The sequence below is a fragment of the Oncorhynchus gorbuscha genome, linkage group LG19, assembly GCF_021184085.1.
Source record: "Oncorhynchus gorbuscha isolate QuinsamMale2020 ecotype Even-year linkage group LG19, OgorEven_v1.0, whole genome shotgun sequence".
In the NCBI taxonomy this organism is placed as follows: Eukaryota; Metazoa; Chordata; class Actinopteri; order Salmoniformes; family Salmonidae; genus Oncorhynchus; species Oncorhynchus gorbuscha.
In genome coordinates, this window is record NC_060191.1 from 44552133 (window position 1) to 44579285 (window position 27153).

Sequence of the window (27153 nt, forward strand, 5' to 3'; positions counted from 1 at the left end):
CGGCGTTCCAATTCATCCCAAAGGTGTTCGGTTGGGTTGAAGTCAGGTCTCTGTGCAGGCCAGACAAGTTCTTCCACACAGATCTCGACAAACCCTTTCTATATGGACCTCTGCTTTGTGCATGGGGGAATTGTCATGCTGAAACAGGAAAGGGCCTTCCAACAAAGTTGGAAGCACAGAATCGTCTAGAATGTCATTGTATGTTGTAGCGTTAAGATTTCCCTTCCCAGGAATTAAGGGGCCTAACCCGAACCATGAAAAACAGCCTCAAACCATTATTCCTCAAAAAAGTATTTAGTCAGCCACCAATTGTGCAAGTTCTCCCACTTAAAAAGATGAGAGAGGCCTGTAAGTTTCATCATAGTTACACTATGCAGGTGGGAGAACTTGCACAATTGGTGGCTGACTAAATACTTTTTTGCCCCACTGTATATAGATATATATAGATATAGTATAGAAATACAATTATTCCCTCAAAAATCATTATTTCACCTTTCACCCCCAGGGGTAGAAGGGGATCTGTTGGAGTAAGAGGTGTGGAATAAAAATAGCCATATCCCCGCTTGGATTTACAAGACAATCCAGGTTGGGGGACACCAGCATCCAACTGTTAGCTCTCTTGTTACTATCTAAAAATTGAATGAGTTAGTTTATGACTACCAAATTGTAGTGATTCTATGGAGCCAAGAAGCTGCTGAGATAATGTAAGTACTGTGACTAATGTCAGAGAGGAAGGGCCTGGGAGGGGAGGGCCTGTTCCTTCAGCATAAATTCACAAATCCTGGTGAAAGAATGTGATGTATTGAAAATCAGGAGGTTTCCTCCCAATGGAACAATATTTTTGTTATTTAACCTTTATTTCACTAGGCAAGTTACAAATTCTTATTTACATTGACGGCCTACCCAGGCCAAACCTTAACGATGCTGGGCCAATTGTGAGCCCAGCACCATCCGTCCATGTATATACATATAAGGTACCAGTCAAAAGTTTGGACACACCTACTCATTATAGGGTTTTTCTTTATTTTTACTATTTTCCACATTGTGGAATAATAGTGAAGACATCAAAACTAGGAAATAACACATATGGAATTTTATTTTATTTAACGAGGCAAGTCAAGAATCTCAACATCAACTGTTCAGAGAAGACTGCGTAAATCAGGCCTTCATGGTCAAATTGCTGCAAAGGAACCACTACTAACGAACCACAATAATAAGTAGAGACTTGCTTAGGCCAAGAAACATGAGCAATCGACATTAGACCAGTGGATATCTGTCCTTTGTTCTGATGAGTCCAAATTTGAGATTGGAGGAATTGTGATGATGTGGGGGTGCTTTGCTGGTGACACTGTCGTGATTTATTTAGAATTCAAGGCACACCTAACCAGCATGGCTACCACAGCATTCTGCAGCGTTACGCCATCCCATCTGGTTTGCGCTTAGTTAGTGGGACTATCATTTGTTTTTCAACAGGACAATGACCCAAAACATCTTCAGACTGTGTTAGGGTTATTTGACCAAGAAGGAGAGTGATGGAGTGCTGCATTAGATGACCTGGTCTCAACAATCACCTGACATCAACCCAATTGAGATGGTTTGGGATGAGTTGGACCGCAGAGTGAGTGAAAAGAAGTGAACAAGTGCTCAGCATATGTGGGAACTCCTTCAGGACTGTTGGAAAAGCATTCCAGGTGAAGCTGGTTGAGAGAATGCCAAGAGTGTGCAAAGCTGTCGTCAATGCAAAGGGTGGCCACTTTGAAGAACCTCAAATATAAAAGATATTTTGATTTGTTTAACACTTTTTTGGTTACTACATGATTCCATATGCGTTATTTTGACTTGACAGAGAGAACAGGGGAGTGACTCGTGATACATCAGAGACTTGTGATACATCAGAGAGAGTGTACTTTGTTATAAAATACAGCAGATAACATTCAAATAATAATTAAAAACAATTGGGGAATCATCCAAAGTGATAGTCTACTACGCCAAGTCTTCCCAGAGCCACCAGTCATAAGCTTTAATAGATGTCCTACACTAAATTACAAATTAGTCCACAGCTATCTTCCTGGTGACTCTCAAAAAACTTGGCTAGACCACAAACCCAGGGGCTCTTTTAAATGCAACCCTGGTTTAAATGAAGATATGGATTTACAAACTTCAGCCCACTAAGTACCCTGGTTTAAATGAAGATATGGATTTACAAACTTCAGGCCACTAAGTACCCTGGTTTAAATGAAGATATGGATTTACAAACTGCAGCCCACTAAGTACCCTGGTTTAAATGAAGATATGGATTTACAAACTTCAGCCCACTAAGTACCCTGGTTTAAATGAAGATATGGATTTACAAACTGCAGCCCACTAAGTACCCTGGTTTAAATGAAGATATGGATTTACAAACTTCAGGTCACTAAGTACCCTGGTTTAAATGAAGATATGGATTTCTTACATTTCCTGTAGGGTTGTGATAGGTCTATTTATTGTCCTCTAGTGGACATTTTGCTCCATTGCCCTCAGCTATGTTTAGACGGTTGTTGTCCATGTTTACTGTGTTCTAGTGTACTATGGAATAGATTGCTTTCCTATTCTTGGCATTTTGCCCAGTTTCCCTTCCTCCTATTTTTTTATACGCATTATTTCATTGTTTGATGTCTTCACTGTTATTCTACAATGTAGAAAATAGTACAAATAAAGAAAAACCCTTAAATGAGTAAGGGTGTCCCAATGTTTGACTGGTACTGTATATAAAGTATATATATAGTCAACAAATACTCCTTGCCATTGAGGTTTATTTCAACGAGTCAGTTTGTTTGTAAGGAGCCATACCTTGTGACAGGCGGACCGGTTTGGTGACAGGAAGCCCGTCTGTGGCACACTGGTTCCCACAGGGGTGGAGAGTGATGATCCCTGCCCGGTTCTCTATGTAGCAGTGCTGGGCGGCAACTCCTGGGCCCTGGATGCTGATGTCCATCGCCCCATGGCCCAACGTGGTCCTGCCTTCAGGAGCAACACCCAGAAGAGTATGAGAAAACTTTGGACACTGTAACTGAGAGATTCTAGCCTGGTGGTAGCCTGATCTGTTCATACAATAAACGGAGTCGGCTAAAGAAGTACTAAAATATTACTGCCAGGCTAGAATGATCCCTCAATGTTCATAGAAGCAGTCTCATCAAACTATGTTGCCAAGAGAAGAATGTGGCTGTATGTTGACTGTGGTTGTTTGTGGCTGTAAATTGAACCTCAACTACGGTGTTTTACTTATTGTGTTCAACGTCCATGTTGTTACTGTATAATGACAAAGTTACCTATTAATTAAGTGACAGAACAACTTGGAAGAGAAGTGAAACCCTGAAAATAAGTGAATGATTGCGTAATCTTGTTTCATTCTGGTTTAATCCGTTGTACAAGTCTTTGTAACTCATGGCGAGAGTCAATGTCATATCCAGCAGTCATTCATTAAACTAGGCAGACATGCTAAATAGAAATGCTTTGTTGGTAAATCACATTCCACCCTCCACAAACCCCTCCTTCCACCCAACACTGACCCTGTCCAGCCTCATCTCTACTGGGGCTCCAGATAAGAGGAGAAAACCCAGTGGAATGTCACATCACAGTGCAATACGCATTCTCATCCTCTCTCCCCCCTGGACCAAGGCTTCCTCCCAAATAGCACCTTAATCCCTATAACGTGCATTACTTTTGACCAAGGCCCATAGGGAATAAGCTGCCATTATATAGGGTATCTGGTGTCATTTGGGATGCAGCCTTTTCATTGCATTCCATACCCAACTCCCCGCAGAACTCCAGACAAACCGAGAGGGGCTTGGAGAAAGGAATTCCCCAGATGAATGGGTAGCAGTGGTGGACATTGCAGGAGGTGGGGTGGGGGTACTAAAGGGGTGTTAGGGAGGGATGGTGGTGGGGGTTGAGGTCAGGGCCAAATTGTGGTGTAGATATTGGGGGGGGACGAATAGTAGACCGAGGGTCCACGGCCATTGGGGACATTTTTGGGGATATATTAAAACACATTTCCTGCAATTCTACACAGCTCGATATGACTTATTATGTATCTCTTGGGTTTTTTTGCGGGGTATATGGAGGGGTATTTTGAATACACAGTATAAGTGGAAGGATAGCTGGAAGGCCTCCCCCAATCTTTGAAGGGGGGGACAGCTAACCTGCATTTCAACCCATTTTGCCATGGTGCAGAGAGAAAAATGTACAGTTTTATAAGGCTATTCTACACATTTTGTAATGAGTCTGAGTGTAATGAACTTCGTCTGTTGTTTGTAGAAAGTCAGACCGAAATGCAGCGTGTAGGTTACTCATGACTTTTAATGAAGCTAATACGGTACATGAAATAACGGAAGAAGAAAACAACAAACGAATGAAACTAATACAGCCTATCTGATGACTAACACTAAGACAGGTACAATCGCCCACGAAATACAACGCGCACTCAGGCTGCCTAAATACGGTTCCCAATCCGAGACAACGAGAATCAGCTGACTCCAATTAGGAATCGCCTCAGGCAGCCAAGCCTAACTAGACACACCCCTACTAATACACACTCCTAATTAATACAAACCCCAATACGAAATACAACATAAACCCATGTCACACCCTGGCCTACCCAAACATATAACAAAAACACAAGATACAATGACCAAGGCGTGACACTGAGAGAAAATGTTGCAGTTTTAAAGCTATTTTCCTGCAATTCTACATATTTTGCCATGAGGCTGAGAGAAAATGCTGCTGTTTTAAATTAACTGTGTGGCTACCCAATATGCACCAGGTCCATTGTTAGCAAGGTTCCGTCGGTCCCATGGTGATGAATGACATTGTTTTGATAGCTACTGTACGTTGCTCAAGATGGCTACATTAGCATCAAATATGGGTAGCTACCGTGAGGGTATGGAATTCTGTTAACGTTACGACATTATGTCCTTGCTAACAATGGACCCTAATTGGGTAGCCCGTGATCATGCTACCCAAAGTAATGAACCACTTCCGAGACGGGGGCGAAGGACATTGTGTACCGGTGTCCTAGCTAGCTAGCTACTTCCATCGTCGTAATGTTAACAGAAGTTCAAACTCTTGCGGTAGCTACCCATAGTTGATGCAAACATAGCCACATAGTAATTCGTAACTATGGATCTGACAGAACCTACAATGGACCCTGTGTATATTGGGTAGCCGCATCTGGCCAGCGAAAATCTCACTTTTAAAAGTTAATTTTCTGTTAACTCATACCCAAATAATGTGGTTGACTCATCCCATACTCATATTTCTGTCCAAAGCATACATTGGAGAGAAAAACACTTAAAAAACCCACCTCAAACTTGTAACTCAAACAGACTATTTAAAAAATGCTTGCACCATTCCAACACAGAAAGTTGTTTTTTAGCATCATTAATTACCATTTTGCTGGACAACTGGTGAAAGGAAGTAAAACTATTTAACTTAATTATTGGTAATATTTCACAGAAATCTGGAAACACTGGACAGTTACATTAAAGGTCGACTTTGGGCATAAATGCAAAAATAATGGTTTTATTTCAAATGTTTATTTATGACATTTTTTATGTATTCACCTGGTATGATCAATGCACCATCATATCAGGTAATTTAATGCTAAAACATTTTTTATAATGAGTGAATAAGATATTTAGCTACAGAAGTGCCATTTTTTAGTGGTCTCTACTTATTCCATCCAAAAACAAATCCTGTGAAATTACCTCAATACATACTGGAGAAGTTACTGGCTACCTACAAGTGGCTAGCTTAGCTAACGACCAAGCTACATCGGTTGCGGTGTGCATGACCAGAATGACATATCGATAAACCTCCAAGGGCACACCCCATTTCTGTTTGAAAATTGAGAAAGAGAAGGAATTGGACAGTTTTTCAAGCCCAAAGTCGACAATTAAAGAACATTTCCTGCAATTCTACGCATTTTGCCATTGCTTATGACGTATGATGTCGGGGGGTGGGGGCATTTTTTAAAATAAATTATTTGGGGGACGAATCAACCTGTTCTGCCTTCGGGCAATTTCACTGATGGGTTATGGTGGGGGCTTTCAGAGTGCTGCCCCCTCCCCCTGCTGTCACATGGTTCCGAAATTGAGGTGACAACAGGGTCAGAGCACAGCCTATCTAATCCTGCTGGGACTGAGGTGTGTGTGTGTGTGTGTGTGTGTGTGTGTGTGTGTGTGTGTGTGTGTGTGTGTGTGTGTGTGTGTGTGTGTGTGTGTGTGTGTGTGTGTGTGTGTGTGTGTGTGTGTGTGTGTGTATAGCCAATAGAGGTTATAGTGGTACTGAAGTGAACACTGCAGGGTGAGGGACATGCCACTGTCAGTTTTAATATAAATAATAATATATCTCCTGGGGCTGTGAGCATATGCATGTTCCTGTATTATGCGCTCCATTGAGTGTGTGCACGCAAATCCCCATTATTCAAAAGCACACATGAAAAATCAAAAGAAGTGTAAGAACCAACCAAATGCTCACGCCTCAGAGTAACTCAATTCCTTTACATTTCACTATTGACATTTGGATAGAAGAAATATTAGCTCACCTTCAGGAAGGGGCAGCAGTGTGATGGCCGTACTGAGACGGCCACTGCCCAGACTGACCAGATGGGGGCGCTCTGCCTGGACCTTCAGCCCCTTGCCACTCTCAAACAGATCCAGTGGCGTGCTCTATGAACAGAAAGGTCACAGACTCAATTATCAGAGTATTAACTCCATTTGGCCTCACATGGCAGTCTACAGTGCATTCGGAAAGTATTCCACAGTATTTTTCCACATTTTGTTATGTTACAGCCTCATTCTAAAATGGATTGCAATTTTTTTTTCAATCTACACACAATACCCCATACTGAAAAAGCACAAGCTTGGCACACCTGTATTTGGGGAGTTTCTCCCATTCTTCTCTGCAGATCCTCTCAAGCTCTGTCAGGTTGGATGGGGAGCGTCGCTGCACAGCTATTTTCAGGTCTCTCCAGACATGTTCGATCTGGTTCAAGTCCGGGGTCTGGCTGGGCCACTCAAGGACATTCAGAGACTTGTCCCGAAGCCACTTTTGCATTGTCTTGGCTGTGTGCTTAGGGTCATTGTCCTGTTGGAAGGTGAACCTTCGCTCCAGTCTGAGGTTCTGCACGCTCTGGAGCAGGTTTTCATCAAGGATCTCTATTTACTTTGCTCCCTTCATCTTTTTCTTGATCCTGACTAGTCTCCCAGTCCCTGCCTCTGAAAAACATCCCCACAGCATGATGCTGCCACCATAATGCTCCACCGTAGGGATGGTGCCTGGTTTCCTCCACATGTGACGCTTGGCATTCAGGCCAAATAGTTCAATCTTGGTTTTGTCAGACCAGAGAATCTTGTTTATCATGGTCTGAGAGTCCTTTAGATACCTTTTGGCATCCAAACGGGCTGTCATGTGCCTTTTACTGAGGAGTGGCTTCCGTCTGGCCACTCAACCATAAAGGCCTGATTGGTGGAGTGCTGCAGAGATGGTTGTCCTTCTGAAGGTTCTCCCATCTCCACAGAGGAAGTCTGGAGCTCTGTCAGAGTCTGGAGCTTGGTCAGTTTGGCTGGGCAGCCAGCTCTAGGAAGAGTCTTGGTGGTTCCGAACTTCTTCAATTGAAGAATGATGGAGGGCTCTGGGTTCTTGGGGACCTTCAATGCTGCAGACATTTTTTGGTATCCTTCCCCAGATCTTTGCCTCAGCACAATCCTTTCTCGGAGCTGTACAGACAATTCTTTCAACCTCCTGGCTTGGTTTTTGCTGTGACATGCACTGTCAACTGTGGGACCATATATAGACAGGTGTGTGCCTTTCCAAATCATGTCCAATCAATTGAATTTACCACAGGTGAACTACAATCTAGCTGTAGAAACATCTCAAGGATGATCAATGTTAACAGGATGCACCTGAGTTCAATTTCGAGTCTCATAGCAAAGGGTCTGAATACTTATGTAAATAATGTATTTCTGGTTTCTATTTTTAATGCATTTGCAAAAATGTCTAAGAACCTGTTTTTGCTTTGTCGTTATGGGGTATGGTGTGTGGAAAAGGGAAGGGGTAAAGTTGTATGTTAATGATTGGAAGCAGACTTAATATCATCAAATATTTTGGAAAAGCCAAATGGGATAGAGAAAAGACCTTTAGACAACTACCCACAAGCTACAGTTGGCCTTTTGACTAACCATTAACACATCCTCAATGGACGGATGCTCCCTTACACTTCAAAAGACAGTCACACAATACATGTTCACTATCCAGACGAACAGTCAGGACAAAACACGACTTTATATGACCATGTCGGCTATTCAGAATGATCCCTTTCATTATTTATCTATTCATAAGTACAATATGTTTCAACACTGTTTTAGCAGCTACACTGGATCACAGGCCTACATTATGGTCCATTTCATAGCCCAGGGACATCCAGCCTGTATGAATGTATTCTCTGCGTGATGGCATTGCTCTAGCTGGCTGCTGGTGCTGTTTACATATCGCTTTATACAGAGAGAGTGTGAGCTGTGAAGGAGCCTAGTTATGCCCGCAGAGCAAAAACACCAGCATGAGGTTTTGGGCTTTGGGGAGAAGGAGTTGCCATGGTAACAGCACTCACTTGAAACCGCTGAAGCACTGAGAGCTGCAATTAAGAGATTACTTCCTGGAAGACATTTCATATGAGCTAAGTTGTGAAGAACCTCTTTGTCATCATCATCATAACATCTCTCTGAATGTGTAGCACACTTGGGGTTTGTATTTCATTTTAGTCCAAATTAATTAATTTGATACCTAGGCTACTCTTACATTGTACTGCAGAAGACTAGAGGGAGTAAAATGGTTGAGCCCAGTTATCATTAGCCCAATGTATGGCATGCTATTTTGAGTCTGTTGCATATCCTTGCTGATAATCTTTCTCGTTCACCCGCTTTACAATCAACCCCTGCACACCAAGCAGCAGTATGATAGATCATGAAGTCAGCCTCTCCGTTGGGTGGCCACCCATGGCTGTCCAAATAGGATGATCTACCTTCAATTAGATCGATCAGTTAAAGCTGGGCCCGGGTGAAGAGGATAGGGGTGATAGATGATAATAGTTTTAACGCGTAGGCCTGCTAGCAGTAGTGACCAGATGCAGAGATGAGGGCCCAGGAGTGCTGTGGGGGATAGCGTAATCACATTTTGGACTAGTAATAGGCCTAATCACCATGCCACCATTTTGTAGTAGGTGATGAAATGTTGAAATCCCACATGGCCTCTTTGTCACTGTCTACTGGCTGTCATCAGGGTGGTGTTCAGTAGGGACAAAACATTTTGAAACGGAGTGAAACAGATGCTACCTAAACCTGTCCAATATAAATAACCATTTTTATTTTCCATTGCCAATTTGTTTTGCAACAGTGTGCCCTACTGAACACAACCCCACAAAATCCTCATTAAACCTTACTGAGACGTCTCTGAAAAAAAACATCCAAGTGTTTCCTGCTTGATAGGCCAAAGACCTACTGTAACAAGTTCAATCTCTTCTGTCAGCCTCCCTTTGATATTTTTCACTTTGATGTCTTATGCTGGTTTAGTCATTGTCTCTCTCTACATGTCAATATAGGTTACTGTATTAGTGGCACCGAGCTGCAGTTTCCTGTGTGCTACTGCTCCCCTGTGGCACTCCAGAGCTCTGAAACTCTGTCTACTGCTTTAAGCCCTGAGCCTATCCTCCTGCCTCCCGTTCCCTCTCTAACTCTCCAGCCCCTCTCCCTCTCTCCACTCTCTAAGTCCACCTCATCTTTCTCCAACTTCACATTTCTATGACCTTCCTCCCTCCCTGCTCTCTCTCCTCTCTCCTCTCTCCTCTCTCCTCTCCCTCTCTCTCTCTCTCACCCTCCCCTTCCCCCCTTTCAAACTACAAATTGCAAATTGCATTATGGACCACCTGACTTGATGTACAGCTGGTGTAGGACTATATTACCCAGACAGGAAGAAGACATTCAATGTCAGTATCCCTTTAATTACAAACCCAAATTCCTGGCAGTTTGGCAAGCGCTGCCATTTGCTCTCCATGCCATTATAGCTGTTCCTTCACCTTTACCTTGATTGGTAGGTTGTTTCAATCTATTCTTATCTATAGCAGGGGTTTTCAGGAGCAGACTAGCAGCCCATTGTGCTATAAAGTTGTAACACACATTAGGAGACTCAGACTTTGATGTCTACGTTTAAAAAACAGTGATCTGTAGCTACACTGCATCATGTCACACCTGCATTCAAATACTATTAGCAGTACTTGACTTGGGCAGGAGCTCACTGGAACTGAATACCTCCACCTAAAATGTTCTTCTTCTTGAGTTTCTGCACCTTCTTTAAAATGTTAGCTCAAAAGTTTTGAGAAGTTCCTGCACCTAAATATAAATGGTACCAGGACCAAAAATAAGTACCGCCACCTATTTCAGTCCAAGTCCAAGTCACTGACTATTTTACATCTTTCAAATTCCTTAAGCGTTGGTTTTAGCCTGACTGGAGTGCCAGATGGGCGGAGTTTGCACTTTGACTATTCTATTGGTTCCATTGCGCCAGGCAAGTTCAATTAAGCCCAGCTAAATTATTTAAAAATGATTTAAAATAGTATTTGAACCCAGGTTTCAGCAACACAGAGCCATGCCAACCCCAGGTGGCTACAGAGGCAGCTTGTTACAGACTCATTGTTCTCTTATCTAGATCGTCTTCTGGGAGCCTTGACATGTCACGCCAGTGGACACAGTAAGAGGAGAGAATGAGAAGGAGAAAATGCCGTGGGTATGGTTTGACATTGGAAACATTTAACAAAATTACACATCACGATGACGGCCAGGACTTTGTTTCCAACGTTGCTTGCCAAGTTTATAGCATCGCTCACACAATGGCCTCACAGTCCCACTCCCCATTAATAGAACACTCATCACAGAGTGGTAGTGAAGGGCAGGCTGTGGTTAGAGAGATGAGACTGCAGAATACACACATATACACACACAGACACACACACACACACACACACACACACACACACACACACACACACACACACACACACACACACACACACACACACACACACACACACACACACACACACACACACACACACACACACACACACACACACACACACACACACACACACACACACACACACACACACACACACACACACACACACTCACCTGTAACACCTGATGGGTTTGCCGTCCACACTCAGGCAGGTTCCTGTTCAGACTGTCCATATCTACTGCGTTGTCAATCACCCCCTCTGCCACATGAGGATCCTATGGAACAAAACACAACACACCTGTGAGAGGAACATCTAACAGACAGAGATGAAAGGATTCTGAAGGATTCAAAGGCCTTCTGCCGTTACTGACTCCTGCTGTTTACAAAAGGCAACATGAATCATACTTTTTAATCTAATTTTTGTGTCTCTGTCTTTCGTCTCGTCTTATGTGGCGTTATACTGTACATGCACGGTCATTCACATGGGTCTATACATTACAGGTGAAAGAGAATGGTCCAGAATGCTTAACTAGCCATGGCCAAAGGGACTGTGAAACGTCAGACCTTACAAGTGGTCAATGAGTACTCTCAGAGAAAGGCAGACCCTGCTGATTGGGATTCTCCCTTCAGCCCCTCTCAGCCAGGATGAGTCAGTAATGTGATTCATTAGATGAGAATACACCACACACAGGAAGACAGTGTACAGATTCTGCTGATATCCTCTATTACCTCACTTTGCCAACAGACAGAGACACAGGGTGATCTCCCCTGAGACCTGACACAGGAATGCATTGCAGCCTTCTTTCGTCTGTCTTTCTGCCCTCCCCTTAGTCTCTACTGCACCCATCCATCTCCCCCACTCCCCTTATCCAACAAATTCCTTCTCTCTTATTCATTTCTTTTTGGCTTTTCCACCGAGTCAGCCCAGAACAGATTGCTGTACATACTTTTCCATGTCTGTATTTGCACGTGTCATAAATGACCAGATTTGAGAGTGAGCGTATGTGAGACTAAGAAAATACTTATGCACCCATTGTGGGCAAATTAAGTCGAGAAAATCACAAGTAAGGTTGTCCAACACAAAATTATAGTCATTTTTGTACATTTAAGTGCCTTGGACATAAGTGTTCTCAGAGTAATTAGCATCCCTAAAATGATGTGCAGGGTTGGTGAATACACTACATGGCCAAAGGTATGTGAACTCCCCTTCAAATTAGTGGATTAGGCTATTTCAGCCACACCCGTTACTGACAGGTGTATAGAATCGAGTACACCGCCAGGCAATCTCCATAGACAAACGTTGCCAGTAGAACGGCCCGTACTGAAGCGCTCAGTGGCGTTCAACATGGCACTGTCATAGAATTCCAACAAGTCAGTGGTAGATGCCAGGAAAACACTACCTGCCCGAATGCATAGTGCCAACTGTAAAGTTTAGTGGAGGACGAATAATGTTTTTCATGATTCAGGCTATGCCCCTTAGTTCCCATGAAGGGAAATCTTAGCGCTACAGCATACAAAGACATTCTAGGCGATGTTGTGCTTCCAACTTTGTGGCAACAGTTTGGGGAAGACACTTTCCTGTTTCAGCATGTCCCCGAGCACAAAGCAAGTTCCATACAGAAATGGTTTGTCGAGATCAGTGTGGAAGAATTTGACTGGCCTGTACAGAGCCCTGACCTCAACCACATCGAACACCTTCTGGATGAATTGGAACGCCGACTGCGAGCCAAACTTAATCGCCCAACATCAGTGCCCGATCTCACTAATGCTCTTGTAGCTGAATGGAAGCAAGTCCCTGCAGCAATGTTCCAACATCTAGTGGAAAGCCTCCAAAGAAGAGTGGAGGCTGTTTTAGCAGCGAAGGGGGGGGGACCAACTCCATGTTAATGCCCATGATTTTGTAAAGAGATGTTCGACGAGCAGATGTCCACATAGTGTATGTTTTTGATGTATCCCAATCCACAACATAGATTCAAATGTTCTTTATCATCAAGTTTACCCTGTTAACGTCATAGAACTCTGCCAAATAATTGACAAAAATGTCTGACATTACCTATAGAAATGGCAAAAAGAATATGTCAACTAACAGTTTAAAAAAACACTATGATCAGAACAAAACACTTCAATCAAAGTTATATTTCACATGACTATACCTACTAAGAAAATACTGTGTGTCTGAGAGACCGAGTAACCTCATGATATAGCCATCACGTCCCTTGTCATATCTTACAGTGCAGTTGTAGGGCTCTCTGGGAATTACCTTTCACCAGTTGTCCAGCAATTATACTGTCATGTTTTGTCATTGATTATCATGTCTTGTCCCTGTGCTTCCCCTTCTATTCGTTTCCCTCTGCTGGTCTTATTAGGTTCTTTCCCTCTTTCTATCCCTCTCTCTCCCCCTCCCTCTCTCACTCTCTCGCTCTCTCTTCTCTCTATCGTTCCGTTCCTGCTCCCAGCTGTTCCTATTCCCCTAATCAATCATTTAGTCTTCCCACACCTGTTCCCGATCCTTTTCCCTGATTAGAGTCCCTATTTCTCTCCCTGTTTTCCGTTCCTGCCCTGTCGGATCCTTGTCTATAATTCACCGTGCTGTGTCTATGTATTGCCCTGTCGTGTCGTGTTTCCCTCAGATGCTGCGTGGTGAGCAGGTGTCTGAGTCTGCTAGGTTCAAGTGCCTTCCCGAGGCAACCTGCAGTTCTTGATCAAGTCTCCAGTCTGTTCTCGTCTTTACGAGTAGTATTATGCCTTTTGTTTTGCTCTGGCTCCCCAATGGTGGAACAAACTCCCTCACGACGCCAGGACAGCGGAGTCAATCACCACCTTCCGGAGACACCTGAAACCCCACCTCTTTAAGGAATACCTAGGATAGGATAAAGTAATCCTTCTCACCCCCCCCTTAAAATACTTAGATGCACTATTGTAAAGTGGTTGTTCCACTGGATGTCATAAGGTGAATGCACCAATTTGTAAGTCGCTCTGGATAAGAGCGTCTGCTAAATGACTTAAATGTTAAATGTTAAATGTTTTGTAAAGTATCTTTACTGGATTAAAAACTCTGTTTTCGCCAAGTCGCTTTTGGGTCCTCATTCACCTGCATAACATATACGGCCTCCATTGCGAAAAGATTCTTACTCTCGACTACAGAGTGAGCAAATTAGAGCTTCCTTCAAAGCTGCTACAGTACCTGCTACTTGCCAGCTGCTATAACTATTGTTGAGGTATCATCTACCTCAACAATCACCCTTGATTCATTACATGCTCCCATTCACTGCACGGACCTGTCTGTCCTTGCTACGCTGAACTAAGCCCGCATTCTTGCCTGGCAGCCACAAGCCCTGATAACAGAAGGAGAGAGGGATGGAGAGAAGGACAGAGACAAAAAAGGAAGAGAAAATTGAGAGAGGATGAGAGGTGAGGGGTAGAAATAGCCTTTAGAGTGATTATACGGTATTATTAACACTATTAGGGAAATATAAACATGCAATAACTCAGAGTGTAACTCCATGAAGGCAATGTAGGTCATCTGGAGAGCTGGATAAAGAACATACAATAGGCCATCATCGAACTCTGTCTAATCCTTCAACCTTCGCTCTCTCTCCCCCGCTACTCTCTCCTCTTCCATCCTATCATCTCTTCCCTCTGCTCAAACCTTCTTCAACCTATCTCCTGATTCTGCCTCCTCAACCCTCCTCTCCTCCCTTTCTGCATCCTTTGACTCTCTATGTCCCCTATCTTCCAGGCCGGCTCGGTCCTCCCCTCCCGCTCCGTGGCTTGACGACTCAATGCGAGCTCACAGAACAGGGCTCCGGAAGGCCGAGCGGAAATGGAGGAAAACTCGCCTCCCTGCGGACCTGGCATCCTTTCACTCCCTCCTCTCTACATTTTCCTCCTCTGTCTCTGCTGCTAAAGCCACTTTCTACCACTCTAAATTCCAAGCATCTGCCTCTAACCCTAGGAAGCTCTTTGCCACATTCTCCTCCCTCCTGAATCCTCCTCCCCCTCCCCCCTCCTCCCTCTCTGCAGATGACTTCGTCAACCATTTTGAAAAGAAGATCGACGACATCCGATCCTCGTTTGCTAAGTCAAACAACACCGCTGGTTCTGCTCACACTGCCCTACCCTGTGCTCTGACCTCTTTCTCCCCTCTCTCTCCAGATGAAATCTCGCGTCTTGTGACGGCCGGCCGCCCAACAACCTGCCCGCTCGACCCTATCCCCTCCTCTCTTCTCCAGACCATTTCCGGAGACCTTCTCCCTTACCTCACCTCGCTCATCAACTTATCCCTGACCGCTGGCTACGTCCCTTCCGTCTTCAAGAGAGCGAGAGTTGCACCCCTTCTGAAAAAACCTACACTCGATCCCTCCGATGTCAACAACTACAGACCAGTATCCCTTCTTTCTTTTCTCTCCAAAACTCTTGAACGTGCCGTCCTTGGTCAGCTCTCCCGCTATCTCTCTCAGAATGACCTTCTTGATCCAAATCAGTCTTCTCTGTATCACGGAGGCGCTCCGCACCGCTAAAGCTAACTCTCTCTCCTCTGCTCTCATCCTTCTAGACCTATCGGCTGCCTTCGATACTGTGAACCATCAGATCCTCCTCTCCACCCTCTCCGAGTTGGGCATCTCCGGCGCGGCCCACGCTTGGATTGCGTCCTACCTGACAGGTCGCTCCTACCAGGTGGCGTGGCGAGAATCTGTCTCCTCACCACGCGCTCTCACCACTGGTGTCCCCCAGGGCTCTGTTCTAGGCCCTCTCCTATTCTCGCTATACACCAAGTCACTTGGCTCTGTCATAACCTCACATGGTCTCTCCTATCATTGCTATGCAGACGACACACAATTAATCTTCTCCTTTCCCCTTCTGATGACCAGGTGGCGAATCGCATCTCTGCATGTCTGGCAGACATATCAGTGTGGATGACGGATCACCACCTCAAGCTGAACTTCGGCAAGACGGAGCTGCTCTTCCTCCCGGGGAAGGACTGCCCGTTCCATGATCTCGCCATCACGGTTGACAACTCCATTGTGTCCTCCTCCCCAGAGCGCTAAGAACCTTGGCGTGATCCTGGACAACAAACTGTCGTTCTCAACTAACATCAAGGCGGTGGCCCGTTCCTGTAGGTTCATGCTCTACAACATCCGCAGAGTACGACCCTGCCTCACACAGGAAGCGGCGCAGGTCCTAATCCAGGCACTTGTCATCTCCCGTCTGGATTACTGCAACTCGCTGTTGGCTGGGCTCCCTGCCTGTGCCATTAAACCCCTACAACTCATCCAGAACGCCGCAGCCCATCTAGTGTTCAACCTTCCCAAGTTCTCTCACGTCACCCCGCTCCTCCGCTCTCTCCACTGGCTTCCAGTTGAAGCTCGCATCCGCTACAAGACCATGGTGCTTGCCTACGGAGCTGTGAGGGGAACGGCACCTCAGTACCTCCAGGCTCTGATCAGGCCCTACACCCAAATAAGGGCACTGCGTTCATCCACCTCTGGCCTGCTCGCCTCCCTACCACTGAGGAAGTACAGTTCCCGCTCAGCTCAGTCAAAACTGTTCGCTGCTCTGGCTCCCCAATGGTGGAACAAACTCCCTCACGACGCCAGGACAGCGGAGTCAATCACCACCTTCCGGAGACACCTGAAACCCCACCTCTTTAAGGAATACCTAGGATAGGATAAAGTAATCCTTCTCACCCCCCTTAAAATACTTAGATGCACTATTGTAAAGTGGTTGTTCCACTGGATGTCATAAGGTGAATGCACCAATTTGTAAGTCGCTCTGGATAAGAGCGTCTGCTAAATGACTTAAATGTAAATGTAAATGTAATCCAATATACAGTGGGGCAAAAAAGTATTTAGTCAGCCACCAATTGTGCAAGTTCTCCCACTTAAAAATATGAGAGAGGCCTGTGATGTTCATCATAGGTACACTTCAACTATGACAGACAAAATGAGAAAAAAAATCCAGAAAATCACATTGTAGGATTTTTTTATGAATTTATTTACAAATTATGGTGTGAAATAAGTATTTGGTCACCTACAAACAAGCAAGAATTCTGGCTCTCGCAGACCTGTAACTTCTTCTTTAAGAGGCTCCTCTGTCCTCCACTCGTTACCTGTATTAATGGCACCTGTTTTAACTTGTTATCAGTATAAAAGACACCTGTCCACAACCTCAAACAGTCACACTCCAAACTCCACTATGGCCAAGACCAAAGAGCAGTCAAAGGACACCAGAAACAAAATTGTAGACCTGCACCAGGCTGGGAAGACTGAATCTGCAATAGGTAAGCAGCTTGTTTTGAGGAAATCAAGTGTGGGAGCAATTATTAGGAAATGGAAGACATACAAGACCACTGATAATCTCCCTCGATCTGGGGCTCCACGCAAGATCTTACCCCGTGGGGTCAAAATGATCACAAGAACGGTGAGCAAAAATCCCAGAACCACACGGGGGGACCTAATGAATGACCTGCAGAGGGCTGGGACCAACGTAACAAAGCCTACCATCAGTAACACACTACGCCGCCAGGGACTCAAATCCTGCAGTGCCAGACGTGTCCCTCTGCTTAATCCAGTACATGTCCAGGCCCGTCTGAAGTTTGCTAGAGAGCATTTGGATGATCCAGAAGAAGATTGGGAGAATGTCATATGGTCAGATGTGTACCTATGATGAAAATTACAGGCTCTCTCATCTTTCTAAGTGGGAGAACTTGCACAATTGGTGGCTGACTAAATACTTTTTTTGCCCCACTGTATCTCTGTGATCTCGTCTGATTTGATCTGATTCCAGCCCCTATTCTCAGTCAGTTCCCATCTCTCTCTCTCTCTCTCTCTCTCTCTCTCTCTCTCTCTCTCTCTCTCTCAAAATGGCCTTTTCTCTAAAGATGTTCTCTACAGAACCAGCCCACTGCTAACTACACACACATAGATTAAAGGAGAAACAATGCAAAGCATGGCACTTTTCTTTTTTTTCAAACTGGAGTGGCTGCTATAAAGGCAGGCATTGTGTTCTATCGAGCATGCATGGATCTTTCCCTCACACATGAAGGAATCTTTTTTGATGGGGATATGGGAGGGAAGCCATCGAGTTGAATAGCAGAAATGTTGGAGGGAGGGAGGAAGCTTGTGGCTTGCTGAAGGCATGCGAGTATGGGCAATAGCGGGGCATATTGTTTCAAAACCCGAAGTCCCACGACTGTCCCAGGAGACAAACAAATCCGTCACTCAAACACGTTGATGACAATCTGGGATAATTGTGGAATTTGGGAATTTCTCCCCTATTTTCTTCCCCTAGTCAAGACAGAGAAACTCCTAAACATCAGCTGTAGTGTAGAACAAACTTCCTCGACACAACAACAAGATATTACCTCCGTAGACATCCTATGGTAGCTTATGTAAAAATATAATCTCACTACTGTCCAAACATACCATTTGGAGGTTTCTTCATGCATATGAAAACACATGGGACAATATTATCCACAGATTATCAAACCATGGGCATGAATTTCCAATGAAGAGACGCTTTGTACGCTTCCGATATGCGGATGCGTCGGAAATAAATAGCAATTAAAATAGAAATGAATAGTCTCGTATGGAGTAAGGTAATGATTGGCTGCATGTTTCTTCCTACCCAGAGGATTACTCAACACTGGCATTAGAACTGAGATGGGCTGGAGAGAGAAAGAGAGACAAAAAAGACACACACACAAATACCCTGGTGTTGCTGAACAATCCATCAATTCTCTTACAAATGCCATATCTGCTCACATGACAGATTTACTATAGCATCCTACTCCTTGTAGTTTATGGTTCTTGTCATGAAATATTCACTGTCTCCATAAAAAGCAGTCTCTCCCTGAGACCTGATGCGTTTCTCACCCGGAAATGTTTCACTCTGAGAAAACATCTCTGCAATCATCCATTCTGATATTCACACTAGCATACTACCTAGAATGAAGCAATGTATTGGGCACATATTCTAGCTAAGTGGTATGTTAGTATGGACATTGGAACGTAGCCTACATGTCAGGGAACAGGTTAGAGAGGGGAGGACAGTAGTTCTAGTAGTAGGCACCATGTACAGCCTACTATAGGAAACCAAGTGGCTGCACATAAATACTTGGCATTTCAGGGAACATATATTTATGGCGACAATTGTACTCTGCAATGTCCCTTGGCACTTCACAACTGGATGTGGCTGGAGCCAAACAGCACCTTCTGTTTTTAGAGCGAGGCCACAGAAATGTAGCAAACTACCATGGGAAGAGTTTCAGCATGTATCTTTTAGGCAGCCTTTACCAGATACCTTAAATCAGATGGTATAAAGAAGATTCATGCTACTTGCGCGATATCCACAATGCAAGGATATGCCTACAACAATACAATTCAAGAAGGCAAAGGTTAAAAATGTCGTCCCCCATGAATGATGCAGCACCCTCCGTGGGCCAATTAGTGATCTCTATGGCAAGACGAATCATTCGCCAAAGTTTTGTCTGAGATATCGAGTGGGTTAGCTAGACTCATATCCCTGAGCATGTGTGCCAAATTTCATCCCTCCGAGTCAAACAGATCAAGAGATATAAATGTCTGCCCGTTATAGCTCCACTGTGGGGTCAATATGAATGTTCTTGCATATGTTGAGTCTTGACATTGTTTGAAACATGTGTACCAATTGTGGTTACAATACGAATATACTTGACTGATTTATATGCATTTATGTGCCATACCACGCCCATGTGAATGTTTACTGGTCAATAGCGGGGTTAGGGGCATGACCTTTATAAGTTTGCAGTTTCAATCGCCATCTGGCCAATCAGTGTATTTTTGTAAACGCCAGATCTCTATGGCAAGACGCATCATTCACCCAAGTTTAGTCAAAATCAGGCCAGTGCTGTCTGACATATTGTGTGTGATAAACATACACACTTACTAACCCGTGGAGACAGAGCCACAGGCCCCTCCCCGATTTCATTGTGGGGGACAGTCAAGAAGTTGTCTACGTACCGAGGGGCTAGGGTCAGTCTGTTATATCCAGTGTAATTCTTCTGTCTTATCGGGTGTCCTGTGTGGATCTGAGTCCTGGCTGGACCTAGTCCACCTGTTCGTGCTCCAATTTCAACTGTTCTGCCTGTGGCTATGGTGTCACGACTTCTGCCGAAGTCGGTTCCTCTCCTTGTTCGGGTGGTGTTCGGCGGTCGACATCACCGGTCTTCTAGCCATCGCCGATCCATTTTTTATGTTCCATTTGTTTTGTCTTGTTTTCACACTCACCTGGTTTCAATTCCCAAATTACATGTTGTATATGTTCCCTCTGTTTCCTCCATGTCCTTGTCGGGAATTGTTTATTGTAAGTACCTGTGCATTGTGTACCAAGGGTACAATAACCAAGGGTCAAAAATAACCATACATTGAACAATAACAATAAGCATACAGTAGAGGACATGTGCAGATTGATTGGTCTGTCAGACACTGTCCCTCATCTTATGGCAAGCAGTAATGTAGTGTGCTGCCAACCCACAGCTCTCTGCGTCCATCCCCAACAGGATGGGTAGCCAACTCTCATCAGAGAGGTATTTGAAACCTTGAATAAGGGTTTCAAATTTGGGGAAATGACCGTCTCTAATTGTTTTATATTTTTTACATTTTATAAGGAAAATGAAGCTCTGTCTCAGGTTCTGCTGCTGTGCAGTGGTTGCACAGCCTATCCTCTACAGGGAGCCAGGTTTTCCTGTGTCTACCCTTCTCAATGGCAAGGCTGTGCTCACTGAGCTTGTACTTGTTCAAGGTTTTTCTAAGGTTTTGATCAGTAACCATGCTCAAATAGTTTGCCATGGTGGACTGTAAAATTAGGACCAGATAGCACTGCATTTAGCTTGTGTTTCCCAATAAGCAATGTAGTTTTGTTTTGATTGTATTGTAATTTGTTTAATTCTGATTGATTGGATTTTCTGGTCCTGGAGCTTCAGTGTGTTAGTAGAGCAGGTTTGTGAACTCAGGACCAGATGGATGAGGGGACTTTCTTTGCTCAGCTCTTGGCATTGCAGGGTTTGGTAATGATATGAGAGGGGGTCACTGTAATTTAGATGTTTCCAAAACTTAATTGCTATTTTTTTGAGTTTTTATTATTATTGGATATTGGCCTAATTCTGCCCTGCATGCATTGTTTGTAGTTTTCCTCTGGACTTGTAGGAGAATCTTACAGAACTCTGCATGCAGGGTTTCAATGTGGTGTTTGTCCCATTTGGTGAAATCTTGTTTTGCAAGTGGACTCCACACCTCGCTGCCCTAAAGTGCAATTGGTTCAATTTGAATTCGTTTTTTTAATGGCGTAGAATGCCCTTCGTGCTTTCTCTCTATTCATTCACTGTCTCATCAATCTGAGCCTCATTAAGGTGTCCAGTTGAGCTTATTTTTAAACCTGAGTAATTGTAGTGTGTGCAGTACTCTATACATTTTGTATCAAATGAGAACTTTGGTCTAATTCCCTGAGATCGGAATCTTCTCAAAAAATCATTATTTTATTATATTTGTGGTTTACAGACAGCGCCCAGGTCTGGCAGTACTGCTCTAGCAGGTCCAGGCTCTGCTGTAGGCCATGTGCTGTGGGTGACAGCAGGCATAGGTCATCTGAGAAAAGTAGGCATTTAACCTCTGAATTGTGGAGACTAACACCAGGGGCTGAGGATTTTTCTAGAATAGTGGCCAATTCGTTGAAGTAAATATTGAAGAGTACAGGGCTCAGATTGCAACCCTGGCGAAGACCCCACCCCTGGTTAAAGAATTCTGTTATTTTCTTGCCGTTTTTTAATACTGCACATATTGCCAGTATACATTGATTTAATTGTTGTTGTCATATGTTTTACCCCCTACACCACTTTCAATAACTTTGTAGAACAGTCCTGTATGCCAAATAGAATCAAATGCTATTTGGAAGTCGATAAAGCAAGTGCATATTTTGGTATTATTTTGGTGGACATGTTTATCAATCAGGGTGTGTAAGGTGTAATATAATCAGTCGTGCGATGTTTTGGTATAAATCCAATTTGGCTTTTACTCAAGACATTGTGCTTATTAAGGAAGTTTAGAACTCTTACATTTATAATACTACAGAAAACCTTCCCCATGTTACTGTTCACACAAATGACTCTGTAATTGAGAGGGTCAAATTTGTCTCCGTTGTTAAATAATATAATAATATAATAATATATGCCATTTAGCAGACGCTTTTATCCAAAGCGACTTACAGTCATGTGTGCATACATTCTACGCATGGGTGGTCCCAGGAATCGAACCCACTACCCTGGCGTTACAAGCGCCATGCTCTACCAACTGAGCTACAGAAGGACTGGGGCTATGAGTCCTTGATTCCAGATGTCAGGGAAATGACCTACACGCACGATCAAATTAAACAGTTTTAATATAACCAATACAATTTTTGCACTGGTGAGTTTGAGCATCTCATTTAGGATGCCATCAGGTCTGCATGCTTTTTTAAATTTGAGGGACTGAAGTTTCTTATAGAGCTCATGGTCAGTAATTGGGGAGTCCAATGGATTTTGATTGTCCTTTATGGCTTTCTCTAATCCATTAAACTCCTCATGAATTTTGCATTGTTCTGCATTTGTGTTAATTTGAACGGTGTTTTAGAGTGCTTTAAAATGGGTTGTCCATCTGTCACCATTTTGTATTGCTAATTCCTCTTGTTTTGCTTTATTAATTTTTTTTCCAATTTTGCCAGAAGTTGTCTTTATGTTTATGGACACCTCAATTAGTGTCAGCTGCTTGCTGTTGTACTGTGCTTTCTGAGTGTACGTTTCTAGAGTTTTAAAGTCTCACAGTAATGAAGGCGTAATTCACCATTATTTGGGTCTCTGTGCTTTTGGTTGGATAGTGTTCTATGTTTTTTCCTTAGAATTTTACAATCTGCAACAAACCAGTTGTCATCTGTGGTCTTTTTTGTTTATTTTTTATCAATTTCAAGTGTGCTTCTTTTGCCGTTTGCCTGAATATATAGTTGATGTTTTGTACTGCTAGATCGATGCCTTCTTTACTGTGAGTGAATGTGGTATCCAGAAAGTTATCTAAGAGTGTTTGGATATTTTGGTTACAGGTTGCTTACTGGTATTCTTCTGTGCTGTTTTGGGCCCATCTGTATGAATGTCTGATGTTGTACAGCTTACTGGGCTGTGAATGTGTGGTTGTTTCCACGTCTGTTCTTTTGAGGATCTACGTAATTTGGCTGTGATCAGACAGAGGTGACAGTCAATGAGCTGAGAGAGAAAGGGCCAATGTCTGTAATCATATAGTCTACTGTACTGTGGCCAAGAGGTGAGCAATAGGTGAATCTCCCCAAAGAGTCCCCTTGTAACCTACCATTGACAAAGTACAGACCCAGGCTTCTACAGAGCTGCAACAGATCCCTTCCGTTTTTGCAAAACGCAGCCTCATATGATGTAAAATGCATCATACCAGTTGTTTTCCTTTAATGCAAATAGTTGAATTGATAATCACAAAATCTGATTGTCATTGTTTCCATCTGGGTCATGTTCAGTAGGACACACAGTTTTCATTGGACAAACTCAGGTAAGTACCTCTCCATTTCAAAACGTCAAAACATTTGTACCTGGGACAGGCAGGAGGGGTATATGTCCTAATATGTAAACCGTACAGGAGGCTAAACAGTGAGCAGCATCAAAGGCTTCCCTCCCTACTCTTCTTCTCTTTAACACCAGTGAGATATATGACTGTTTATTATAGGCCACATAGAACAAAGGGAATCTGCAATAGGCAGGGTACAATGACAGTCAGGGTCAGTGGTTGAGGTTGGTCAATCTAACCTAGTAACAAAGAGAATGAGAAACAGTACATTTAATTTGTCTAAACTGAGATGATCTACTTGACTAGATAACGGTCCCCACAAGTTTGGATTTACTTAGAATTTTCACAATTTATTGTAAAAACCATTCAAAGCTTTCAAATCATAACTGAAATATAAGAATAGATTCATGAACAGCATTGGTAAATGGGATACAACCAATGGATGTGGCCTTTCAGACAGAATAAAAGGTTTCCACTTTTGTTTTTGCATATGACTAAGAGTGTTGTCTTTGGCCATTTGTTATGTGAGCCAATGCACAGTATTTAACTCAAGTTATGGTTGACATGTATAGCTAAAACTGGCCAGTATGATGGTACTTTCTCATAAAATTCTCCATATAACATAAGCAAAAGCACCTATGAAGAGTTATTGTCTGGTTTTAAAATAAGGTTGAAGAAAATAGGACCTGAGAAAGTCAATAGATGGACGTGTTGTGTGAACTGTGAACCATATAAGAGACTGCACCTCTTCATGGAAGGATCCCGGAAAGACAGAGTGACAGCGAGAGGAAAAAGATGACAAACAAAGACGGACAGCTAGAAGAGGTTGACCACAACGTTTCTGAGTGTCACTATATGTGGACATCCTGTGTGGCCGACAGAGGAAGCATTTCCTGTAGGGCCGAGGCCAAGGCCAGGGTCCGATAGTGGCCTCTGTCACTTTCATATAAGGAACAGAAGGATATAAGGGACAGCACAAGGATCTCCGTGTGTAGTTCGGGAAACCCGTCCAAGAGATCAGGATGCAACAGACTGAAATGCAAACGGGACTTTTAACATCTACTAACAACAGATGCAGATGTTTTAAACATTAAATTAGAGATTTGATATGTACAATGATCTCTCAACTAAATGATCACTTACGCTCCTGATGCCGAGTTATATGTTACAAGTGCAGCTATTTCTGATTTACAATGAATCATTCAGTAGGAATAATAGGAGTGTCAAACCAATCGACAACATGTTCCGCAAGCAGCAAAAAATATAAACACGGGTCAAAACGAAGATAAAGCAATGGTATCAATATTGACATGCTCTGCATTGCCTGGAAGAGCTTTTGTCATTCCTTCCTCAGCTGATGGTGTGCTCTAAACACACAGGCTCAGGGCCCTGGGCCCGTTCTGGACCCCAGCCACTCTCTGCTGCAGGCTAAACACACCACCTGCTCCACCGGGGGGAACAGCAAAGCTACAGAACACAGGCTCACAGATCATCATACCCTTCGTGAAAGCCGTTGAAGGTATGACGCTTTAATTAATGACAGCATACACGTGTCATAATGCTTTAGAACTTATTTATACATTTTCAGTTGATTTAAAATGGCCATTAGTCAGTTAATTGTGATCATTATGAGATGATAAGACTGTATAATGGGTCTTACATTCTTATGCCAAGCCTCCTCATAATACTTGTCGGTCATTACGATATGGGTGACTACATGTTATGCTGTGTGACTGATTCCTCACCACTGCACTGACATCACTGAACAACTCATACCAGCAAATACTGGAACTACAGTGATGTAGCTCAGTGGATAGAAGAGGAACGCTATAATTATTGGATTAACGTTTCCATACAAAAATATGTCCTTCACATGCAGAACACAAAGCGCTATCTAATACATGCAGGACCAGCAAGGCAAGCTTGACTAAAACTAAACCCCGTGGCTTAGATGCCAGGTCAACCGTTAGGGAGTGAGTCATTCTTTCTCCAGCTCCGATATTTCCTTACTGCCATTAGGGGATAGGGCAGGGGGAGTTTGAGAGTTAGAGTGGTACCATGGTACTCCAAATGCGGGTCATTGCTCAAAAGTTCCATTGACTTTGGCTGTTTGTTTCCCAAAGACACAGAGCTCTACAGGAATTCCTGTGCTGGTCGGCACAAAAAGCTATTTTCAATGTCCATAGTCCCCCAGAGGAGAGAAGGAATGGACTAGGCTACTGGACCGTCCACCACTCCACTAGGTTACAGGGCCCAGCCGTCCCACACTGTTGCCCCACCACACATGCTGATACAGACAGCACATGGCCAGGGAAACCACCAGGGAATTATTGGACAATGTGTGTGGGAACAGAGCTGACCGACAGCCTTTGGAAAACAGATATCCTAGCCTCATGATGTAAAGAGAGAATAATCGAGAAAGATAGAGTGAGGGAAAACCATGTTGATTAGTATACATATCCAAATGTCAAATTTCTACTTTCCATTTCCACAGTCCAACTGTTATTGTAAAAAAATTTTTTTAATGAATTCTTTTTTAAAGCTTTTTTATTTTTCACCCCAATTTTGGTCTTGTCTCATCGCTGCAACTCCCCAACGGGCTCGGGAGGCAAAGGTAGAGTCGTGCATTCTCCGAACCATGACCCGCCAAACTGCGCTTCTTAACACCAGCCAGCTTAACCAATGGGTCGGAGGAAACATTGTTCAAGGGACAGAGATCCAACAGCAAGCACCCGGCCCGCCATGCACAAACTCTCCCCTAACCCAGACAACGCTGGGCCAATTGTGCGCTGCCCTATGGGACTCCCAATCACAGCCGGTTGTGAAACAGCCTGGGATCGAACTCAGATCTGTAATGATGCCTCTAGCACTGTAATGTAGTGCCTTAGACCACTGCACCACTCGGGAGGCCCCTAACTGTTTTTGTTATACAATGAGAAATAATATGACAGTCAGTTACACTATGTCTTACAACATGCCAACTATGAATCTCACTAAAGAATCCAACTCATTTATCCAACTGTACATTTCCATGTTTACAGCTCTATGCTCCCTCTTACCTTTGATACAACCTGGATTTTAGTATGGAGCTTTCACGCCAGGAGTACTCTGACCCCAATGTTAGCTGGACAGAGATAATGCTCCATCTCTCAGGTCAGTGTCCTCAGCTGGTCAGTGGGCAGAAACACCGGTGCCATGGCTTTCTGGATCCTCAGAACAGGCTGTCCCAGGACTTGCTCAGTGTACACAGAGTTCCTCCCTTTTCAACTGAAAATTCTCCAACTGGAAACAACAGCAGGCAAATGCAGCACTTCTCTCTCACTCTCTCTCTCTAAGTGAGTCAAAAGTCTGTAACTCCATACCAGCCAGGTGACGTTTGGCTGGAGTCACAACTGCTGCCAAACTCTTTGGTACCAGGCTGTGCCTCTCCAACAGTATTTTGACTGACGTATTGGTCTATTCATTAATCTTGCAGTCCCTCTTTAAGAAATAAAAACAGACAAAGAGGAGCGGC

At 43.7% G+C, this 27153-nt stretch overlaps 1 protein-coding gene across 1 annotated transcript in view; it reads right to left on the bottom strand.

Moving 5' to 3' along the window:
• LOC124004895 (pleckstrin homology-like domain family B member 1) overlaps positions 1 to 27153 on the bottom strand; it is a 115155-nt gene that overhangs the window by 72801 nt on the left and 15201 nt on the right. The window contains exons 2-4 of the mRNA XM_046313717.1: positions 11220 to 11321; positions 6584 to 6707; positions 2830 to 3000 (exon numbers count right to left, since the gene is read on the bottom strand). Of these exons, the coding sequence (XP_046169673.1) occupies positions 2830 to 3000; positions 6584 to 6707; positions 11220 to 11321 (397 nt within the window). The remainder of the gene's footprint in view (positions 1 to 2829; positions 3001 to 6583; positions 6708 to 11219; positions 11322 to 27153) is intronic.